Raw genomic sequence first — 22,016 nt, 5'->3', positions numbered from 1 at the left:
TAATGTCAAAATACTTAATAATGCACTGTCAAAAACCTGGATAATGGGATATAACAAATATTATCCTTTAATATATCTGCTTTAAAAAGATTTCTAAACTGTTATAAACATGTACAGCTCAATCAGACTGTAAACACTTGACTGTTTTGTGAGAGTTTCAAAGATTTATTGTTAGACTTTTATACCTTTATTCAGATAGGGCAGTGGATAGAGTCAAAAACTGAAGAGGCAATGGAGAGTTACATACAGGGAGGAGCCACAGGTTGTATTTAAACCCTGACTGCTGCAGGGATAACAGCCTTCACATGGGGTGCAAAGACATAGAAATTAGACTACCTTTGCTCCCAAAATATATTTTAACAAAATGTTCATGCGTGGAATGAAATTTTGACAGTAGTAGGGTTTTGAAAACGGAGGAACCTTTTAGATTATTTTCCCTCCGAAAGGTTTTAGAAAGCATTTTCTGTGGACACTATTTTTCTTCAAGTGTGAGTGAATGCCTCAGAGGCATATATTCAAAAGAGGAGGAATTAATAACACAGGTTTTTTAAAACACTACAGTATAATAGGAGTGTCATTAACAACTGCTCAGGCTGGATCCTCTTGTCAAGAAAGGGGTTCTCTCAGCATATCTGTGGACTGTTATATAATCCAACAAGGAGAAAAGAGTATGTCACAAACAGAAACAGAGACAGATATCAGTATTCAGGCTGTTCCTGAGATTTAGGCATTCAGTTGTGTATATCAGGCTTTGCTGTGTCAGACTGAACTCAAGAAAAATGAAGATCCCTAAAATTAACAAATAATCTGTAAATTTTTCTTTTGTATTAGACTTTATTTAGTGAAGAAAAATAGCTCTGGATTGAAAACTGTTTAACTAATAAAGCATTACATTGTTCCATTAACCTGCACCATGTAGGTTATCAGTGATTAATGTGATAACTGAGTGATCTATGGACTATTAATGTGAAACTGAAATTCAGCATGGGATTGTTTACAAATGTTTTGTGCTTTAGTCCTGTAAGAAAACTCTAAATGAATGTTAAAGGTAAGGAATGGTTCTAAAAATATTGTCTGACCTGTCACTATTCTGCTCCAGGAGGAGAATGAAGGCACGTGCCCCACCTCCGCCACCGCAGGCCCCTCAACCTGCTCCACGCCATATCTTCAGAAACACTGTACCTGATGGGGGAGGGACATCAGGCATGGATGCCAAGGAGAACATGTTGAGGCCAACTGTGGGTTTTCGGCTAACACTACCACAGGGATTTCAGACCTCTGTAACTGAGGATGGCAGGTGAGGGGATGAACACATTTACTCTGAATGCATCCCTCCCATTACGCTGTTCTTGTTCAGCTTTCCCTAGAGTTCAGTTTAGTTTATTTGGTCATTATAAAAAATACGAACAGCGAGAGGAGGTTAGAAGCCTCAAGGGGTTAATAAAGATACCTCCCCTCTGACAATAACAAGTTGTTCTGGGCAGCAATGCAGATTAGATAAAAACGAAGAACAACAATATACTGCAGTAACAAGACATTAAAAATTTCAGTAAGATACAAGAAGTGTTAAATGTCTTTGTTAAATTAGTTTCCATGCTTCTCGAGTGATGATACTGTAGAGGCTGATTGTAGAGCTTGGTAGCTTATTTGAAAGAGAAGCCCCTCTGTATTTCAATGTGTACTGATTAGGGGAATCTTGACAGAATGGAAGGTGAAAATCTTAAAAAGTCTTCTATAATATGAATTAATATCTGCTAACAAGGGCTTGGCAGCTTTTTAAATACAGAGGTTTGCTATATTTTCATATTTGAAAAATATAGAGGAGCAGAGGAGTTATTTATTTTAGCACATGTGATCATTTTCAAAAACTTTCCCGGATTGGCAGATCTAATCTAGGTAAGTAGGACATTTGACGGCCCACACAGTGAAACAGTACATAATGTAAGGATAGATAACACATGAAAAGAATGAATTGTCAAGGAACAACTTTAATTAAAATTAGCGCTGTCAATTGATTAAAAAAATTAATCAAGTTAATCACATCACTATGCTGTGATAAATCATGATAAATAAGCATTTCTTTAGTTGTAGTAATTTTAAGATTTTTAAGCATTTTCATTATCAAGTGTTTATTTTCATTATTTTTTACTTTATGTACAGCCCTTTGAAGTGCTTTTTACTAAAAAAAAAAATTATTATTATTATTATTATTATTATTATTATTATCTATAAATTAAAATTTACAATACTACCATTTACTTGTATATTTGGTTGAGATAAATTAGTACAAGTATGGTGTTTAAATGAAGAAATATTAAACAAACTAGAGTTTTTGAACTTATTTGTGGTTTGTAAATCAGAGTGTCTTAATTCACTGAGCAGTAATATTTATAAACTGCAAACGAGCCCAGTAAACAAACACATCAGGTACTAAATACTGTATGCTTTAACGGGAGAAATTAAATCTGCTGTTACCCAGAGGTAGCTGTGTTTGCTGACTGATGTCCAGTGGTCTTTGTCAGTGTAATAAATGTAGCTCGGGACAGCTGCTCCTCTTACTTGCCTTTTTAGCTGTCATACAGTTCACAGATTCTTGTGACAGTAGTTCTCGTAGGTGTTCTGTGGTACGAGTCAACGAAGGCGACCCTGATGACGTCTTGAATCCCCTTGTCATTAATGATGTTGATGGACTGCAGCCTCTGCTGACCCATTAGAGATTGCATTAATCAGCTTAGATGTTGTCGTTTTGGGGACAAATCCAGGTCTGCTGGACTGCGCTGGTGTAGCTTGGCGTTATGGCTTGATCCTGTGTTGTTGTTAACGTCTTTGCTAACATTAGCAACAACGCGTTTTGCCTGGAGGTGGTACTTCAGACTCATTGTGCTTCGGCGTAAAGACAGTTCATCACCACAATATGTACACACTTTTTGTTTCATCCAGACTTCCATAAGGCAGCTATTTAAATCAAAATTTGCCATGAAGCAGACCTGGGTCTGTCTCCTCACTCATCACTGCTGGCTGTGTTTGACCCGCCTTTAACCTTTTCACCCCAGGGATGTAAACATCCGTGCAGGAGGACTACGGGAGGAAATTGTGGTCAAACTTAGTCATATGATTAAATTGTGCTATTATTTTTTAACGCGTTAAGATTTCCAGATTAATCATGAGTGTTAATGCGTTTATATTAACAGGCCTAATTACAATATCTATTGATTTCATTGTTCTCTTGCCCCCAAATTCAGTATGGTTCTACTTTCATGATGATTTTTCATCAACAGTGACTCCTGGGAATTTGATGTAATGGACTTCAGTTATTTGAATATTAGCTAAGATAACCTTTACATTTGTTAGATAATATCATAGAATTAGAATTGTTTATATTGAGTGAAATTTGACTTTAGAATGTGTCAGAACCTCTTGCTCTGAAAACTGATTTCAAAAGTTAAAAAAAAAAAGACATCAATATTTACGTCAAGTTATTTTAGTAGATCTCAGCTCTCGCTTATCTCAACAAAACAAAACAAATTTACTGGCATGATTTTGACCTCATTTGCCGGTAGCCGGACAAACAGTATGAGACCTGTTTGTTGCCTCTGTCTGTGTTTGGGTTGCTGTGCCAGAGAGGCCATGTAAAGGGGTCCCAATCCCAGTCTCAGCACAAGCTTTGTCTCTGAGAGCTGACGGATGAAGGCTGACCTGCTATCGTCTGTTTCCCTAATGAGGCTCTCAGAAAATTAGGGATTCCTCCAGAGTGCAGAACAATTAGATTCTTCTGTATGCAAGGAAGAATCTCTGATGGGAGCTTTATTTATCTGGCAGAATGCAATAAAAATAATGTATTCATAGTGTAGGAGCCAAAACAGGGTCTGATTTTATGTTAAATAAAGTTTCTGACAAAAGAATGATATTTTTGGTGTTAAATTGTGGCTTTTAGCCATGCTTACAGACAGTTCTCTTAATACCTCTGATCAACAACACTAACAGAATGATTTTACAGGTCATACAGTTATAGATAAGATAAGGCTGAGGTGTCATTTTGTAATCAGCATAGACACCAAAACCAAGTTTAGTTACATAATAATAGTACCTTTATGTAATGGATGTATAAACGACTAAATGATGCCATATCTATATTTACTGAAGTCACACTTTTTTTCCTTGTGGCATAATTGTCAGTGCCTACTGTAAATCTATAGATCTGTTAATAGTACAACACAGTACCACAGAGCATCAGGACAGGTGGATCACAGAAGCTTACTCTTGTGTCTTTTCTATTTGTGTAAAGACTAAATTCAACAGCCTCTGGCTAAGCGTCTACCAAAAATATAAGGTGTTTTTGAGCTAAGCAAAATTATTTTTGTCAATTCATTAGTAACATAGGTCAAAAGACTATAACCCCAGTTCCAAAAAAGCCGGGGCGTTATGTAATATGTAAAATAAAAACAGAATGCAATAAAGTGAATTCTCATAAACCCATAGTTTATTCACAATAGAACACCAAAAAACATACCAAATGTTGATAGTGAGACATTTTACCATTGCATAAAAAATATTAGCTCATTTTGTACTGATGGCAGCAACACCTCTCAAAAAGTAAGGACAGGAGGACCATGTTTACCATTGTGCAGCATCCCCTCTGCTTCAGACAAAAGTCTGTAAATGTATGGGAAGTGAGGCAACCAGTTGCTGGAGTTTTGGGAGATTAATGTTTTCCCATTCTTGTCTGATATAAGTTTAGCTGCTTAACAGTCCTGGGCCTACTTTGGCAAATTGTAAAGCCATGTAGTTGTGATTGATGTGGTATGTGGTTTAGCATTGTCAAGATTGAAGCGTATGGTGCTTCAAAATCTCTATATACTTTTCAGCATTGATAGTGCTTTTTAAGATGTGTAAGGTGCCCTCAACCCCATACCATCAGAGATGCAGGCTTTTGAACTGTGTGCTGATAACAAGCTGGATGGTCCCTCTCCTCTTTGGTCTGCAGGACACAGCATCTGTGGTTTCCAAAAAGAATTTCAAAGTATGATTCATCTGACCACAGAACAGTATTCCGTTTGCGTCAGTCCATTTCAAATGAACTTTGGCCCAGAGAAGACTACGTCATTTCTGAATTGCTTTCTCATATGGCTCATTCTCTGCAGGATACAGCTCTGACTTTCATTTGTGGATGGCATGGCAAATTGTGTTGACAGACGATGCTTTAAAGAAGTGTACCTGAGTCCATGCAGTGATTTCCAGTACAGAATCATGCCTGTTTTTAATGCAGTGCTGCCTGAGGGCCTGAATGTTACAAGCATCCAATATTGACTCCCAGCGTTGTACCTTGTGCACAGAGATTTCTCCAGATTTTCTGAATCTTTGATGAAACTATGTACTGTATATGGAGGAATAATCAAAGTTGACCATTTTTTTCTGAAATTGTTCCACAGCTTTTAGATACAGCTTTTTGCAGATTGGTGGATCTTTGCCTGTCTTTCCTTCTGTGAGAGTCTGCCTTGCTAACATGCTCCTTTCATACCCAGTCATGTTAGTGAGCTGTTCCCAATATACCTAATTATTTGCAAAATGCTCCTCCAGCTGTTTCTCATGAATACCACTTACTTTTCCAGCCTTTTGTTGTCCTGTTCCTACCTTCTTTAGATATATTGCTGCCATCAAATTCAAAATTAGCTAATATTTTTCACATATCATGTTTTATGAGCAACATGTAATAAGCTGTTCTATACTACATCACATCACTATTTGAAAATTCACCTCAACTGAACCAGGATATTACACAGTAAAATGTATCCTGTATTCAAAAGAGCATTGTGAACATTAGTTTCTAATTGTGCTTGAGTGGTGAGGTGTTTTTTACTGAATGTGCAATCTACAAAGTCCTCTCTAAAAGCACACAGAGCATGGGAATACCGGAACTTTTGATTGCAGACTGTGGTTTTAGTTGTAGACTGCATCTATGTGTGTTGCTGATTGTCAATGGTACCCTTTGTAGCAGTATCTCTCAGTTCTGTCATCTGATCTGGCTGTTCCCAGAAAACATTGGAGACTGTCTCTTGGTTTCTTTATCTGAGGATTGACAGGTTGTACTGTGGGCCTCCTCATCAGCTACACCCCCAAAACACACACATAAACAGACACACAAAGCAACAAAGCAGACTCTAGTATGTCTTTGATGGAGTGATGGACAGAAGTAGTCTGTTGCATAAACAGGTACTCTACAATTTACCAGTTTCAGTCAAAATCAGTGTAATTGCTTTTAAATCTACACAGTACGTCCTAAATTTTAACAGCTTTGTGTATAAATTCTTACCCTTGTGTCAGTCAGTTAGCTATTAGCTAGCTATGCTAATTGCATCAGGTGCGAGTGTGTCTTGTTTTATTGTATGAAGTAATTATTACTCTCTACCGATGATAAAGCAAAGTAGGCTTTGTAACTCTACCCTCTCCTGCCTCCCTTTAATTCTCCCTCACTCTTCTTCTCCTCCACTCATCCTTTCTTCCAAACTCTCTTCCTCCCTCCTCCCCTCTCTCTTTCACTTTCTCTCTCTCCCCCCTTCCTCCCTCTCCTTCTTGCTCTTGCAGTAAGGCGCTGATGGACCTGCTGGTTGAGCTGTGCAGCCGCTACCACCTTAACCCCGCACTGCACACGCTGGAGCTGCTGTCCCCAGAGGGCCACACTTTGGGGTTCAAGCCCAACACACTGCTGGGCTCCCTCAACGTGGCCTGCATCCTCATAAAGGAGAAAGTGTGGGAGGAGAAAGTGGTGCGCAGGCCGGCGCCCAAAGTGCCAGAGGTGAGGAACAGACTGAAACTGTGACTTCATGTCATGTGTGCTTTCTATTTAGAGTGTTAGGCATGACTCTGCATATTTCTGCAGCAATTCAAATTGGCTGACATATGTAACTGAATGATAAGAGTTCTCATGATAAAAAAAAATTTGAAAAACAAATTATTTCACAGCCATCTTTGTTTTGTTGTAACATAGACTAATGTCATGTAGAATAACATTGAAAAGCTGATGTAATAAATGTTGTAGTCTTGCAGTTCATGCATAGCTGCTTACGCTGTAGCTTTATGTAATGTTGGTCCCTCCCTCCTCTACCTTTTTACCTGTGACCACTGGCAGAAAGCAAGGCCAGTGAAACCTGTAAGAGCCAAGTCAAAGGTAGGCAGTCAGTTGGCATTAAACTGGCCTAGCATGATATTGGGGTCACTTTTTGACACTGGGTTTACAGTCTGAGTGTGCCTCCTTGTCTTCATCACCTGTATTCCTCTTTGACTAATTGTCATCTCTTTTTTTACAGCTCACTTGCCTATATGGACTTCTTTCTACCCAGCATTTGTCTTTTCCTGTCTCCCCTTTTCTCTGCCTCTCCTCTGTTCTCCTCCTACAGTTTGAATATTTGATGAGTGCCTTACCTTTAGTTACCATGCATTATTTCTCTGCTCCTCTCAGGGCTCACTGGCTGCTCTCTCCCTTTGACCCCACCTGGCCTCAGGCCAGAGACTGACACTATTTCAGACAATACTGTCAGTCATTGCTCCTCTCTGTTAACCCTATATTTTTGTTTTACTTCAATTCTTAAATTCCTTTAGACCAAATGAACAAACATACTTTCAGAGGTAATATCTTCTACCACATTCCTTAAAATACAAAAGCCACTCAAGCTACTGGGTGAAGAGCCATTCGTATTTCTCAGGCTCTTGACTTCTGAGTGGGGTGTGTTTTTATAGAGGCTGATGTGAACTATGTAGTGATAAAGATATCTGCAGACAGCTGTCTCTTCTCAACAACAGAACACTATGTTGTGTTGTAGTTTTAACAGCCTCCATATACAGACATCTGAGAACATATGATTATATGTACACATATACACTGGGATAATCATCTTTAGTCTATTAAAATGTTCTTTTGGCTGTCAGCAGCCAAAGTCTAACTTTAAGTTAGTCATTGTTGAGTTTCCTTCCTTTTTCCAGCTCCTCTACTCTCATGTTTTACATTTCACAATTTTGTGGTTACTTAATGTAAAAATACTACTTTTAATAACCTGGCCATTGCTCATTCTTTTATTATCAGTGCTCACCTGTCATTAAATAAACTTTACATTTTTGATCTTTTACCTAAAATAATCTTAAATAATATATTTTGAGTTTTGGTAGGTGATATGATAATGATTGTCACCTTTTTGTCAGTCAGTAGGCTTTTGTTGTTATTGTCTTACTTCTACAGGCCCAGCATCTTTCCTCTTTGCATGTCATCGTGATGTTTCACAGTTATCTCCGGGATCACTTTGCTCAGTATCCACAGGAGTGTGCAGATGTTACTCTCCCCCCATGTCAAAAAGAGTCTCATTTATTTCCACTACTCTCCCTTCTCTACATCAGAAAACAGTGCGTTTGATGGTGAACTACCACGGCACCCAGAAGGCAGTGGTGCGGGTCAACCCGTTGGTACCACTCCAGGCTCTGATACCGGTCATCTGTGAAAAGTGTGAGTTTGACCCGGCACATGTCCTCCTTCTGAAGGACAGCATCAGTCGCCACGAGCTGCCTCTGAACAAATCTCTGACAGAACTGGGGATCAAGGAGCTCTACGTTCACGATCAAAGTCTAGGTAAACCTTCACTGCTTTGTTCTATTGATGAGATTTTCTGGTTTGGTTTAATAACTTTTGAATGACTGAAGTTCTGAAAAAGAGACAGTGTTAACGGAAAATTAGTTTTAAAAATAGATTTGAAAAAAAAAAACTTGTTTTCAGTGAGTAAAGATTAATTAAGCCCATTCTTGGGTTATTGTCTGTGAAAGTTGGGGATTATGTAAGCAAGCTAATTAAGGATTTTAAAAGTCATTAATGATACTGATGCATGCCTGGGCTTGCCCAGCCATTGTTATGTAATATCTGCTGTGTGCCTGTGAATAAATGGGCGAGAAAAGAAACTACTATGGCACATGCTGTAATTCAATTCAATTTCCTTTGTATGAATGCTTATATTATATATGTATAAATCTTCTGTTTTAACCAATCTATCTTATCCATACTTTTTAAAATGTTTATTTGTGTTTATCAACTTTTCGTTTTTGCCTCAATGCTTGAATATCCCCTCGAAGTTTCAATAAATGATCATAGGCTAGAAGAAACAAAGGGCGACTGATGAAAAGTCATTTTTTCTTACTTTTAAAGTCTTTTTTTTTTTTTTTTTTTTAAAGTTTGGTATAATGTGCATCAAAACATGCAGGGCAAATTATAAACAACACTACATAAAGAAGATATGCCTGCACACTTGCTGAATGCCACTAAAATCTTAAATAAACCACAACATTTCAAACTGAGGTCTTCTACAGGTAATACTTTTTTACATTACCTGTTGAAAAGTAATTCAGTGAAGTTCTGGTGACACTGAATAAATTGTATCTGGAGCAATTAAAAAGGCTTTGTTCTGAAATATTCTATATGATCAAAATAAGCATCCTATAATGTACAGTATCTTGTAAGTTCTGTTATTCTCTGTTATATGAGATGAGTTTAGGGTCTGTAAAGTTAAAGCAAACACTGATTTGCACTAAGAGGTTTAATTATCATATTCTAATCCTTATAACTACCTTGGGGACAGTCCAACATGAGACAATGAGCCTCCAAACACATTTTTGAGCTCAAGTGGGCATGTAGGACAAGAGTGTGTTTGATTTACTGATACTGAGTCTCAGACTGCACTCTGACTTTTCATATTGTTTTTCATATCATTTCAACCTCAATGAGCAAATTCATACAGAAACAGATTGTTTAACGTTTATGGTTTTTTATTGGCTTATTGACATTGGGGGATGAAAGACATGACGTAAACAGGAAGCTTTTCAAAGTATGGATTGCATATGAAATCTTCAAAGTAGCTCATTAAAATGCTTCAAGGGTAATGGTCCACAAAACCAACATTACATTTTGTTCCACTGTAGAGCATGACTAGTATGTTGATATTTGTTAAAAAAAATGTTAAATGCCATTAGCCACTCTGACAACATAGCTTTAGCAAAACTATGGGCTTGTCTAGTATTTTGTATACAAATTAACTTTCCCAAAGCATTTTGTTCTCTCAAAATACAGTCATAATCCTTAATCTATCTTAGGAAGCTGAATTATGGTCTAGGACTCGATGTTATGGGTCATTACCGTAGTTACAGTACACACCCACTGCTATTTATATTTATTGTTCCTGTACTGGAGAGTGATCACAGAGGAAAGACAGTTTTATGGTCTTGAATGTTATGAGTATGAACATTTTAAGCTTTTTGTAAATTTTATGGTCAGGTACTATGCCATGGTTTTATTTTAATTTTCAGCATTGCATCAACTAAGGAAAATCTTAAAAAATATGAATTATTTTATCATCAATTTTCTCCTTTACATTTGATGGTATCACCTGTTTTGATGTTACAGAGGTAGAAACATTACATACTCTATGTTTTTGTGCAGGTCATTAGGCATTTAATGATTTTTTGTTTTTATACCTTGTGATATTTTTCAGTTCTCCAGCCTAAAATGGCTTCTGCCCCTGCTCTAAACTACTCAGGTATAAGAGTCTTAGTGTTTATCTGAGTGTTGCTGGTTTCAAATGAAACTCTCTAACCCAACATGCTGCTGTTGCTTATTAACCCTGCTATTTTTGTTTGACAGGCACTTTGGCTTTTAGTCATAATAATTTTTAATTTTGTTTTAACATTCTTAATCCCTGACGGTTTAAAATTTACTCCTGTAACCCTAGTTTTCCTCAGCTTTTCTTTTAATCCACATGATAATATCTATCAAACATTGTCATTCATTAATTTAGCCTCTCTCTCTGTGCTAAAGCCAACATCACAGCTCATACTTACCTGTTGCTTTGTAGGTGAAAGTTTAGATTGGGTTGATATTTGAGAAAAATACAGCTCTACTGCCCTCTGCTGCCCAAATGCAGTACTGTAAAACAGGTTGAGCATATCCTGAAAGTACCGCACAGCTTTAAAATTAATAAGAGGAATGCACATGAGATTTTATTTCTAATAGTCACCATTACACTATTTTTTTAACTTAACTAACATTTGCAGACATGATCATTTGTCACTACCTGCTCTGGAATTCATTGATTATTTCAGGATAAAATTGATTCAGTAACTTTTCCTGAACATAATCATATGTTTGCTTTCCTCTTTCTTTTACTCCTCTTTGCTGTCTGTTGTAGACTCCATCCGTTCCAGCACTACCAGTTTGGGTAAGGCAGAAAAGAAAGGCCTCCTAGGTATCTTCCAGTTCAGCCGGAGAAAAAACAAGGTAAGAATCTACATCTCTGTTACTGTTAATTGTTCTTATTTTGATGTTGGTTTCATTCAGAAGGTTGTTCCTTGTAGTTGAAGTATAATGATGTTTAGTTCTCAGTGTCATTTAATGGTGAAACAAACAAAAAAGGAATTTTTTATTAGACGCTGTTAAGTCATCATAGCTGTTGAAAGTGTAGCTAAGACTCATTTGTATATGTGCAACAAATTTACATAGTGGATGTTGTGAAACAATTGACAGACTAACCTTGAGCGCTGCATGCCAGTTATACTAACTGAGATTGACAGCTGAAGCAAAATAAATGCATGCCTGAATTGTTGAATGCTGCATGTTTGCTGTGCCCCCCTTTTACAGACAGAGACATCTATGGACATGGATGACTGTGATGATAAAATATCCCAAAATACAGACTCTCAATCTAATGTAAGTATGTTGACACTGTGACAATGCCCAAATGTGATGCATAAAGTCAAACTGAGTCCTATTTTAAATAATCCCTGATGCAGTCATAACAGAAACACCTATATAACAGCACAAACAAAAAACAAACCTCAAGCATCACCACAGGATTGCATCAACTCTTCTTTAAAGCTTTCTTTACAAGCTGAACAAATGTCAAACTTATTGCAGGTCGTAGGCATGATTGAGGGGTTCTTGTTTTTTTTTTGCCTATTTCTTATGTGGCTGTTGTACCACATGCACTTTAAAGTTGTATTGATAACCTGCAGCAAAAAGTGTTTACTGCTTAAACCTTGACATGTTCTCCGTTGTAACAAAGGACAAATTTTTACTGAGGACCTGATTCAAAATAACCTTGCAGAGCAGATGGATTTGCCAGTCTGTCATCAGAAAATGGATGTATGAAACGGTCTATGTGGTGTGTCAAGATAGACTTAAAAAAGGGACCACATGGCTTTTCCACCAACCACACCTGTGGTAAGGAATCAAAAGGACAATACAATTCAAAACACACACAAATGCTTAAGTACACCCCTTAAAGCACTGCAAAGCAAACTGTGTTTGTGTGCCATTGTTATTTTTGGGTTTTTAAATGAGCCATTATGCAGTCATCTAAGAAGAAATTGGCCCCTTTCTATGCAACTCAACCTCAATGCAAAAATGCAACACTGACAATCTAGACTACTAATTCAGGTAGACACACATGTTTAGTGGAGCATTAACCATCTGTTGAGACTATGTATTTTGAAGACTCAGTCTTTTTGTAAGAGACATAACACACATACTTTCCAGTAATCAGAAAATAATTATAAAGTAGGGCAGTATAGAATTTAGATTTTTGGATTTTTAGATTTTATTGATATTAGGGCTGTCAATAGATTAAAATTTTTAATCATGATTAATCTCACAAATTCCATAGTTAACTCGCGATTAATCGCATATTAATCGCACTTTTTTGTCTATTCTAAATGTACCTTACAGTTCTATTTCTCAAGATTTAAATACCCTTATCAACACAAGTGGACAAAAATGCTTTCTTTATGCAAATGTTTGTTTATGTCAACAACTCAACAACAACAGATAAAGTCCAGAAAGTTCTCTAGTCTGAGCTCAAAGTTTCTGAACGCTGAAAAAAATATGCTGAGAGCATAACATGGTAAACTCAAGCCACAAAAAATGGAGGTACTGACCTTAATGTAACATTACTGAATAATACCACAATGTAGAGTCAAACTTTAGACTTCTAGAAGTTAACACCTCTGTTCTTAGCAGCTGAACACCAAACAACAGATCTCATCATCACAAGTGGACATAAAGAATTCAAGTCTCTACTGAGAGCTCAGCAGTAAGGCACAGATACATCTAATGGTGTTTCACTGTTCTGATGTGAGTAAGGTGGACACATCTGCCTTGCTCAAGAGAAAAAGCAAGTATTTACTTAAAAAATGTCTGCTATTATTATCATATTTTTACTTTCAAACTAAAAAATGTAGTAGGTTTTTTTAAGTGGACCAGTCAACAGGTGATAGCGCAGCTGTGATGTCGGTTCATGACAGATATAATAGCCTAAATAAATGAATAAATCATACTGGCCCAAAAGTGCATCGGCACACCGGGAAATGTCCGGTATGCCATATAGCCAGTCCATCCCTGCAGAGTTGTCTGAGTGTCTCCATTTTAAACAAATCCAGCATGGCGAGGGGGGCGGCTCTCTGCATTAGCGGTGAGCATGGCTAGCAAGTGGTGCGGGCTAATAAGACTCTACGAACTTCCTGTAACTCCGTTCATGTCGACAGTAGGAGAAAATAACCTCAGTTTTATCTGACATGATCTGAAAACTGAACCCGTCATTCAGAAGTCTCTGTCCTTTATCCATTTCTACTCGCTTGTACCGCATCACGACGGTGCCACTTCCTGGTCTGGCAAACTACGGGATGGATCAAGGGTCATACAGAACGCACATGTGTTAATCGTGCGACAAAAAATTTAGTGCCGTTAAAAGTAATTTGAGTTAACGCGATATTAACACGTTAACTTTGACAGCCCTAATTGATATCAATGCTATTATTGATTCTGTTCCATTCCTTATCAATTTCCTTATCGATTCCTTCCTGTGATTTTTTTTTTTAAAGTAGACTATATGGGTTTCACTACTGACAACTTAAATTTTATCAAGTCGTTTTCTTTCTAAACTCTGAATAAGATGCATGCTACCTTCAGTGAGAGTCACTGCAAATCACACCTTAATTACTGGCTATAATAAACAGTTCTGATAACTTAAAATGTTAAACATCAACTATTTAAGAGGAGAACATACTAAAATATACATTTTTTTGTAGGAAATGTCTAAATTTAAACAAACTGCTGTCTGGATCTTCAGTCTCTGAACTTGAATTAGAATACAATAGTATACAACTCATTTTCTTTAAAAGATAAAACCTTGAAATAAATATCCAACTACTCTCTGGATCCTAGATCTGTTGACCTATAAAATAAATTGAAATCTTTTACTAAATTAACAGTTCTTGTGCAAAAAGATGTATGCCTTGCATAAAATCACTGTTTGACAGATGTTGCACATGGGGCTGTTCATGTCATTTTTGCAAAATGAAACCATACTATGGACCGCTTAAGCCTGTTTTTGTGACTGTCGGCCATGTTTACTTCCTCCACTTCTCTGTTCTTGTTCGCGCTAACTGCCTCTCATAAGATTGTTTCCAAGGCTTGTGGAAGTAAGGCATTGAGAATTATTAAGATTCAATGTAAATTATGTCAATGAGTTGAACTAATTAGAACTGGTTCTTGATTCCCGTCCCTACTAGGCAGTTAATCGACATTAAGATTAAATTGCAATATGGCCTGCTGTAATTTTCAAATTGCAGAAGGTGCAATATTTCTTTAAACTAAAACGGGTTTAAATATACAGGTTTAAAACTTTTTACAATTTACAAAAAATCTGCCTTCCCTCATTTTTATGTATGTTTTTCTGTCTTAGTTGTATCTAATACTGTGCTGGTTATATCTTGATTTATTGCTTGTGTACATTAAATAAGGAACTAAAAAAAAAACACACATAACCACATTGCAAACTTGGGAAAATAAATTGCAATTAAGTTATTTTCCCAAATTGTTCAGCACTAGTACAAATTAGAAATAAATAATATGTAAACAGAGTCTGTAAACATGACTTTGGCATCACTTTTTTAATATAACCAGGGGTAAAATCAGTTTGGGGTTTTCAGAGGCTTGACACTTTATCCATATGTGGAGACTGTCTTAAGTCTTTACAGAGGCCGAGGATGCAAGTTATTTTTTCTTCAATTTGTCCTTGCTTACACCAGTTGGGTAACCTGACACGCTAGATGGATTTGTTTCACACATCCACCTGGGAAAGCTTCAATAGGAAACGTTTGGGAAAAGGCAGAGTCTTAGAAAAAAAAACTCAGAGTGTGACTGGATGAACGTTCTGTTGGTCACATCTCTATGGGCCAATCAGAGCGACAAAACACGTGACGTAGCTGCTATCGAGCTGTGCATGCGCAGCTACCAAGGAATAACGCGAAACATGGTGACTATAGACATATAAGTACTCGACTTTTGTCGTTTTTGAAAAGAAAACAACTCACTGCTATTCTTTGTTCTTCTTTTAACGAAGACATGTCATCAGGTTCTGACAAAACTGGCCCTTTAGCAGCATTCAGGCTAGGCTCTTCCACCATAATTGCGCCGGCCTCTTGCTGCTACTTGTTTACGTCACGATTTCACCACGCCTGAAAGTACTGCCCCTCGTCGCTGATTGGTCCTGTCACTTTCTAACAGGGCCCAAACAGTTCAGATGGGAGCTCTGCAAGATGGATTTGCCAATGAAAAACAAGGAAACAGGCGTATCCATCTGCATTGCAAGTTATAATTTATATGGTAAAACTCATACTCCATTCTGGCAACACAACGGACTTGAAGAAGTTTTCCCTCCCAGTTCCTCATCTTGATAAAGACAGACTGCCTAGTCAGCATGAGAGCTTCTCATGCTTTAACCCCTTAAAGCCTATTGTATCATATTTGATACATACTTTTATGATACCTCTATCTAATCAATATGATCAAAAAAATTACTTAAAAATCTTTGAATACAATCTGAAAAATGCCCTCAAGTAGATTATCAGTCGCTAAAAATGCCTAATGTATCAAATGTGATACAAAAATATATATGTTAACTTTTATGGCATATTTTCACTTTTTGGATTTTGGTAGAAGGTAAAATAAACATTTTCTGGCTAATATTAGAGTTATCCGGCTTTAAAGGGTTAAAAGTGCAAACTGTTTTTCCCCATGCAGATGCAAAATGAGCTGTCTACACAGAGCATGTTTGTGCCTCAGTATCATTAATGCTATATACTTTGTGAGTTAGAGCTTGTAATGCCGCTGCAACCCATTCTTGGTGAATAAGGCCCCGATTGTCTTTTTTTTTTCTTTTTTTTTTTTTTTTTTTTGCTGCATACCAATAACACATAAGCAAAAAAAATGGACTTGGCCTCACAGACATGACTTTTGAGTTTGTTTGCAGATAATGAAAATTCAAATTTTTACCAGAATATATCTGCAGTTTTTCTCTTATAAATAATTTTGTGGATTGAGCTAGAATAAGTCCAGTGTTTTATAAGTAAGTATTTATAGATGTTGAACAGTACTAGTGATTTTCAAAATGATATTTCTAATATTTGTACCTTCTTGATAATAGATGAACTAATTGTTTAAAAAGAAAGCAGTAGTTCAATAACAACTATTTGTAAGATTTCAGTTCTAAATTTATAGTCTTCTCTGGTTTTTCTGTGTGTCCCTATCCCCATCATTTCCAACCCCCAGAGATGGTGAATGTAACATTATGAGCAGTATTGAGTCACAGAAGTAACATTATTTGCCAGTTCCTCAAGATGATCTACTTTAAGCTCACGGCAATATTCCAAGAACAGGACGTTGTTGCTTTTAACACGTGGAGGTTGATTTGTGGTCATGTGTGCTGATGACCACAAGGGGGCAGCAACTGTCTCTGTTAGTCAACATTCTGTTAACAGTGAGCTTATATGTGTTTAAAGGGTAGTGTCAACAGCTCTGAATGTACTATTGCACCAATCTGCTATTCTTACCTACAAATAAGAAATAAGTAGACTTTATTGATGTCGAAATATTTAAATGGCTGTGGCCATTATTAAACTGGATTTCCCTAGACAGTTTGTGCCAAAAGGAGCAAATGTGAATCAGTTGAAAAAGAGGAAAAGAAGTTTAAATGATGGAGGGAGTGGTTTTTATTTTTTCTTTCCAAAATATTAACTCCCCACAACCGCTCCAGTGTGTCTGAGAGTCCATTGATGATAACCAGCTGTACCCTCAGATGCTGCATTAAGCAGCTCTCTACCTGTTATACCCATAACTCAATCACATTGATTAGATTTTGAAGCCATGAACCTCAGTTCAGCAGCAGCCGCTGTGGCTCACCTCAGATCAATATGGTGTTAGATTGTGTTAGCTGGAAAAACAGTGCTGGGTTCATTCTGGTTCAAACTGAGTTTTTTGTCTACTTCTCCACCCTTCTTCTTTGTTTTCAGTGTTTTCTTTAAAATCATGTCAACACAAAATCTATTTTGTTGTCACAACTATCAACCTTTTCTGTAACATTAAGGGTTTTTTTTGGTTGTCTTTCTCATGCTCTGCCTCAGATGTTTCTGACTGCACTTTTTCCATATAAATGATGAATTACCATTTAAAAGACAGGGGAATGAAAGAGAACAATATGACAGCAAAACATGAATTAAACAGTCAAACTAAAATATACACTGAGATATGGCTTTGACATTTAATTTTGGAATTTGTTTCTAACAACCGAATAATTTTTTAAAGCTAAAGCTAATGCATATTTGTTTACACCGCTGGTTATCAGCCATGTTTAACTTTCCTTTGGCTTTAGTGTAGCACAGCTCTCTTTGCTGTTATTATTGTGTTTCAGCCATGGACCGTTATCAGACCTCACACACAAAACATATACACATAGACACACAATGTTATCAGGCTGAAGGCATCAGATTACTCTACCTTGGCTACATTAGCACTAAAAGCCTTGCCTCCTATCTCTAATTGTTCATTAGAGGGCTGAACTACTGTGTGTTTGTGAGATGTGTGCGTATTGTGTTGTCTTAAACAGCTAAGAAAGCATCAGGTCAGAGCAGAGCTGGTACTGAAACAAGTATGGACAGTGTGGCTGATTTTCCCTATGTTTTCCGCCTTTTAAAGACATAAAGAACCATGTTTTTAGCTGTTGAAAAGCTGATCACCTTTAATCAGCACTCAGAAATTTGAGCCCACTCAGGGAAGTTTACTCCAAGCCTTGCAATCACAGCAATGACTTAAAGTTACTGAATCAGAAATTCAGGAGCCCCAAATAATCATACCTTAAGGCTCCTGTACCTTTACATGCAATTGTTTCCACCATAAACATTGATTGTGCTTATAAAACATCTATCTGCCAAACTGGTAGTTTTGCAGAATTGTTTGTGGTTCAGATGATTACAGTTTAATGGTGTTCCATGGAACTTATTTTAGCTATGATTAGGGAAGGACGACATTATCAGCATGATATCGCTATCAGCAGATATTAAATTAAAATTGGAAATATAGGTATTCCTGCCTGTATCAGCTGGATATACTGGCTGTACAAAAAAATAAGTTAGTGGTTTTAGGCTGGACCAACAGACCTACTTTAGCTGAAGTCTTTTTCTTTGTTTATTATAATTCCTTACACTGTCAAGTGTTTTTCAAAGGACTGAAATTGGTTAATTTATCTATCCTTAAAGTTTAAATTCTGAGTTTTCGGGAATGAAGTTTTAGGTCTGAAGCACATTTAAATACCTCTGTCGGCTAAAACTTATTTGTAAATATTAGATTATCAGATATCGCAAAAATTCCAATATCATGCATCCCTAGTTATGATAAATAGTTTCATTTTCTTGTGTCTGTCTTTAAAGAATAATTTGATTATGAAAACTTTTCTTAGTATTTATGACATTTCTACAGTGATTTAAATTTTACTCAGGGTTGTCTCCATGCATTGTGGTCTGTTTTAATCACTGGTATTTCTCTTCAAAGTGTAATGGAGAGTTTTTAGCAAGTAGAAACTCCCAAAGTAAACAAATATGTAGTCAATTTGGAAGTGCAGAAATAAAGCAGTTCTTCAAGTGTCCACTAGAGACTGGCTGCAGAAGCACCAGGTGTCACATACACACTTGATGTTAAAATGTCAAATTTCAAGGTAGAAGTAAACATGTTTAGAGCCTAGTTTGGTTGACAATTTGGGTCAGATTAGTTCATGTCTATATGGGCACAAACTGTACTGGTGATTTTTTTTTAATAATATGTTTTGTTGTTTTGTGAAGGAAATAAGTTATGCATAATTGACCTCCCTCTAAGCCCTGTCCCTGCAGCTTACTCAGACAAACAGTCGACAAGATGACCATATTAATCCTAATGGTTTCCAGTTTGGTGGGCTTTAACAACAACCTATTGCTACAGATAACTCTGATGTCAAAAAACAAAAATCCAAGTTGAAAAGACAAAATGGAGAGCCAGCATTAAGGTGAAGATAGCCATAAGGTTAGAGATGATAAATCATCTAATGTCAACATAATTTAGCAGAATTAGCTGAAAGCTAATGTTATACATGATTCTATCGACATATAGTTTGAAGTGATGTTTACTTGTTTCTTTGATGCACACTTTGCTAACACCGTGTTGTCAACAAGGATGTAGGCATCTTTGTTGATCTTGTTTACACTGAGTTGACTGTCTGTCACATAGCTGAAACTTTGCTGTTTACATGAGGTTTAGGTAACATAATGACATACACTTCATTCTCTTGCCTCTAGCCTAGTTAGTACTTTACATTTCAGTGAAAAAGTGGGAAAATACTTTTCTGTAGAGGTCTATGAGCCTACTGTCTGAGTGTGCTGTGTAGCTACAAGAAATGTGATTGGCTCTTGGCATAGGGAGGTAGGGGCTTAGTGATAAGTTATTTAGAGAAAGTGTCATCAACTACATATGTACAAGGGCCAGCTTGTTCCTTAACAGCCACTTTAGGGGCCAAAGTTTCAAATAATATTTTTGAAAAGGTTTAATCAAGTTCTTTTTTTTGCTGAAATATATATTTTTTCAATATTTTTGGAATATTGGTCATTTTAAAGCTCTAACCGTGAGAACAGTCCCTAAATCCCAGCCAGCCAGTGATTGAGATATTTTAGCTAAATGTTGTGGCTGTCATGCTGTGACACCGATATGCTGTTTTGTTATTACCCATGCAGAAAAACTGCACCCCCAAAACGCTTGAAGACAAGAGTTGACACAGAAAATGACAATTTTTGTTTTTTTAATTAAGAATGGACCGACATGTTTAACATGAATTACATTTAAAAGTAACGGCTGACAGTTGGATTTATAAAGAATGGATGAAACATAAGTTATTCCTTATTAAATTGTTTCAATTTCAATTGTTGTTGGAGTTATTTTAATAGCTTTAGGGAGTTTATAAAAAAAAATCCCTGATACCCTTAAATACCACAACATATTTTTTCCTCTGCATATGTTCTGAATTTGATCATGTTCTGGGGGCCATGTAGGAAGATGTGGGGGTCCTGATGTGGCTGTTGGGCCACTAGTTGGTGATCACAAATTTAGGGGCTGATATTATTGCAAGCAGGGGTGTTGTAGATCTTTGACAAGCCACTTGATACTCGTCTTAACTGTACCTCAGTTGACTGAAAATCAGATTGAGGATGAGTTTCAACATGGGAACGGCCATGGATTGGCTTCAAAAGATAGCTTTAGTAGCATAATGTAATTGATAAGTATAAGAATTGATGTCTGTGTCTGTGATATTGCCACTTGTTTTAAGTGTCAGACTTTGCATTGAATTTCTTAAACACTGCTCCTAAATCCAAGCAGAGCTAAAACACCACTGTTGTTTTTGGGTATGAAATATAAGAGTACACATTTCTAACCTGTCCAGTCAGCATTGATGTTTTGTGTGATCAGAGATTTAACAGAACTTTCCACTAGAAAGGGCAGTGAAGTATCACCTTTCAGCCATTTGTAATTGCCTTCATACACCTAAAAATTGATCTTTTATGTCTTTAATTAATCTCGCTCGTGTATTTAGTCTAACTTAACTAAGTCCTTTGAACGTAAAGTAAAACTGTGTGGTAGTTGTTCAGTTACAGCTTCTTTATTGAGTGAAGGTGTAGGTGATATTGGTAGAATTTAAAGTCCTACCACTTACTTTGATATGATTAGAAGGGAAAGAATCTGACATTTGCTTGAGAAATGTGACTTTTATTTTTAAACATGCAGTTGCATGCTTTGTTTCTTGTAGAAACAGCCCTTTAAATACTTGAAAAGATTGTTAAATCTTTTATCATGTTCCTTTACAGTTACACCTTTCCTAATAATCAGCAAAGCATGATTTTGGTTTCCCCTAGGAGTTGCAGTACAGTTTACACACTTCCAGTTTTCAGTGTTTTGACAGATTTCAGACTGTTTCTCTGAGGAGGGAGCAGAAGAGAGCAGGTGAAGGAGTCAGACAGAGTTCATGTGAATTTTCTGCTTTGAACATTATATTTTTGAGGGGGAAAAAATCGAGCTTCAGTTTTAAAAAACAGAAATCACATCAATCCTTCACTGCCAGCCTCTCTCTTTTATTCTGTTGGCCTCCATCTGCCATCTAACCTAACTCCCCCCTTGCCCCGTTGATATTCTTGTCAGTCACACAGCATGGGGAAAGTAGGACTGAATGGGTGTTTATTCCATATCACACTTTCTTTGCTGTAAGCTAAGGGTGAACTTAGTTGAACGATCTAAAAAAACACAAATAAACTTAGTGTTACCTCAACTTTAGTCACTATTTGTTCGATAGATACCTTAGTGGTAATGGTTTTTGAATTTATTATTCTGGTTTGTACTTTCAGTCATGCTTATAAATAAGATGTAAGGCCAGTGATGATATTCCCACTTAATGGCTTTTCCTGTATATTAAAAACAGAAACATCTTATATGGCAAAAGGTTCCTTGAAAATAAGATCCTTTATTCTGTGATTATAAGATAACAATTAATTTGAAACAAATTTCACATATGTAAAAGAAACTGCAGACATTCTTATTGTACTTTTCCCCTCAAGGACATTTTTTCAGAAAGCCTGTTCTTTTCCCAAAC

General features: G+C 36.7%; 1 protein-coding gene across 7 annotated transcripts in view; it reads left to right on the top strand.

Moving 5' to 3' along the window:
- cobl (cordon-bleu WH2 repeat protein) overlaps nucleotides 1–22,016 on the top strand; it is a 99,095-nt gene that overhangs the window by 22,867 nt on the left and 54,212 nt on the right. For 5 of the 7 annotated variants that reach the window (XM_041793256.1, XM_041793261.1, XM_041793255.1 and 2 more), the window contains 6 exons: nucleotides 1,100–1,297; nucleotides 6,583–6,793; nucleotides 8,386–8,614; nucleotides 10,521–10,565; nucleotides 11,214–11,302; nucleotides 11,663–11,731. In XM_041793256.1, coding sequence (XP_041649190.1) covers nucleotides 1,100–1,297; nucleotides 6,583–6,793; nucleotides 8,386–8,614; nucleotides 10,521–10,565; nucleotides 11,214–11,302; nucleotides 11,663–11,731 — 841 coding nt within the window. The remainder of the gene's footprint in view (nucleotides 1–1,099; nucleotides 1,298–6,582; nucleotides 6,794–8,385; nucleotides 8,615–10,520; nucleotides 10,566–11,213; nucleotides 11,303–11,662; nucleotides 11,732–22,016) is intronic. The other 2 variants (XM_041793259.1, XM_041793260.1) reach the window with 2 other exon arrangements.

This window comes from Cheilinus undulatus, linkage group 8 (assembly GCF_018320785.1).
Source record: "Cheilinus undulatus linkage group 8, ASM1832078v1, whole genome shotgun sequence".
Lineage (NCBI taxonomy): Eukaryota > Metazoa > Chordata > Actinopteri > Labriformes > Labridae > Cheilinus > Cheilinus undulatus.
The sequence above is the reverse complement of the archived record's forward strand: the minus strand, read 5'-3'. Positions and strand labels throughout refer to the sequence as shown.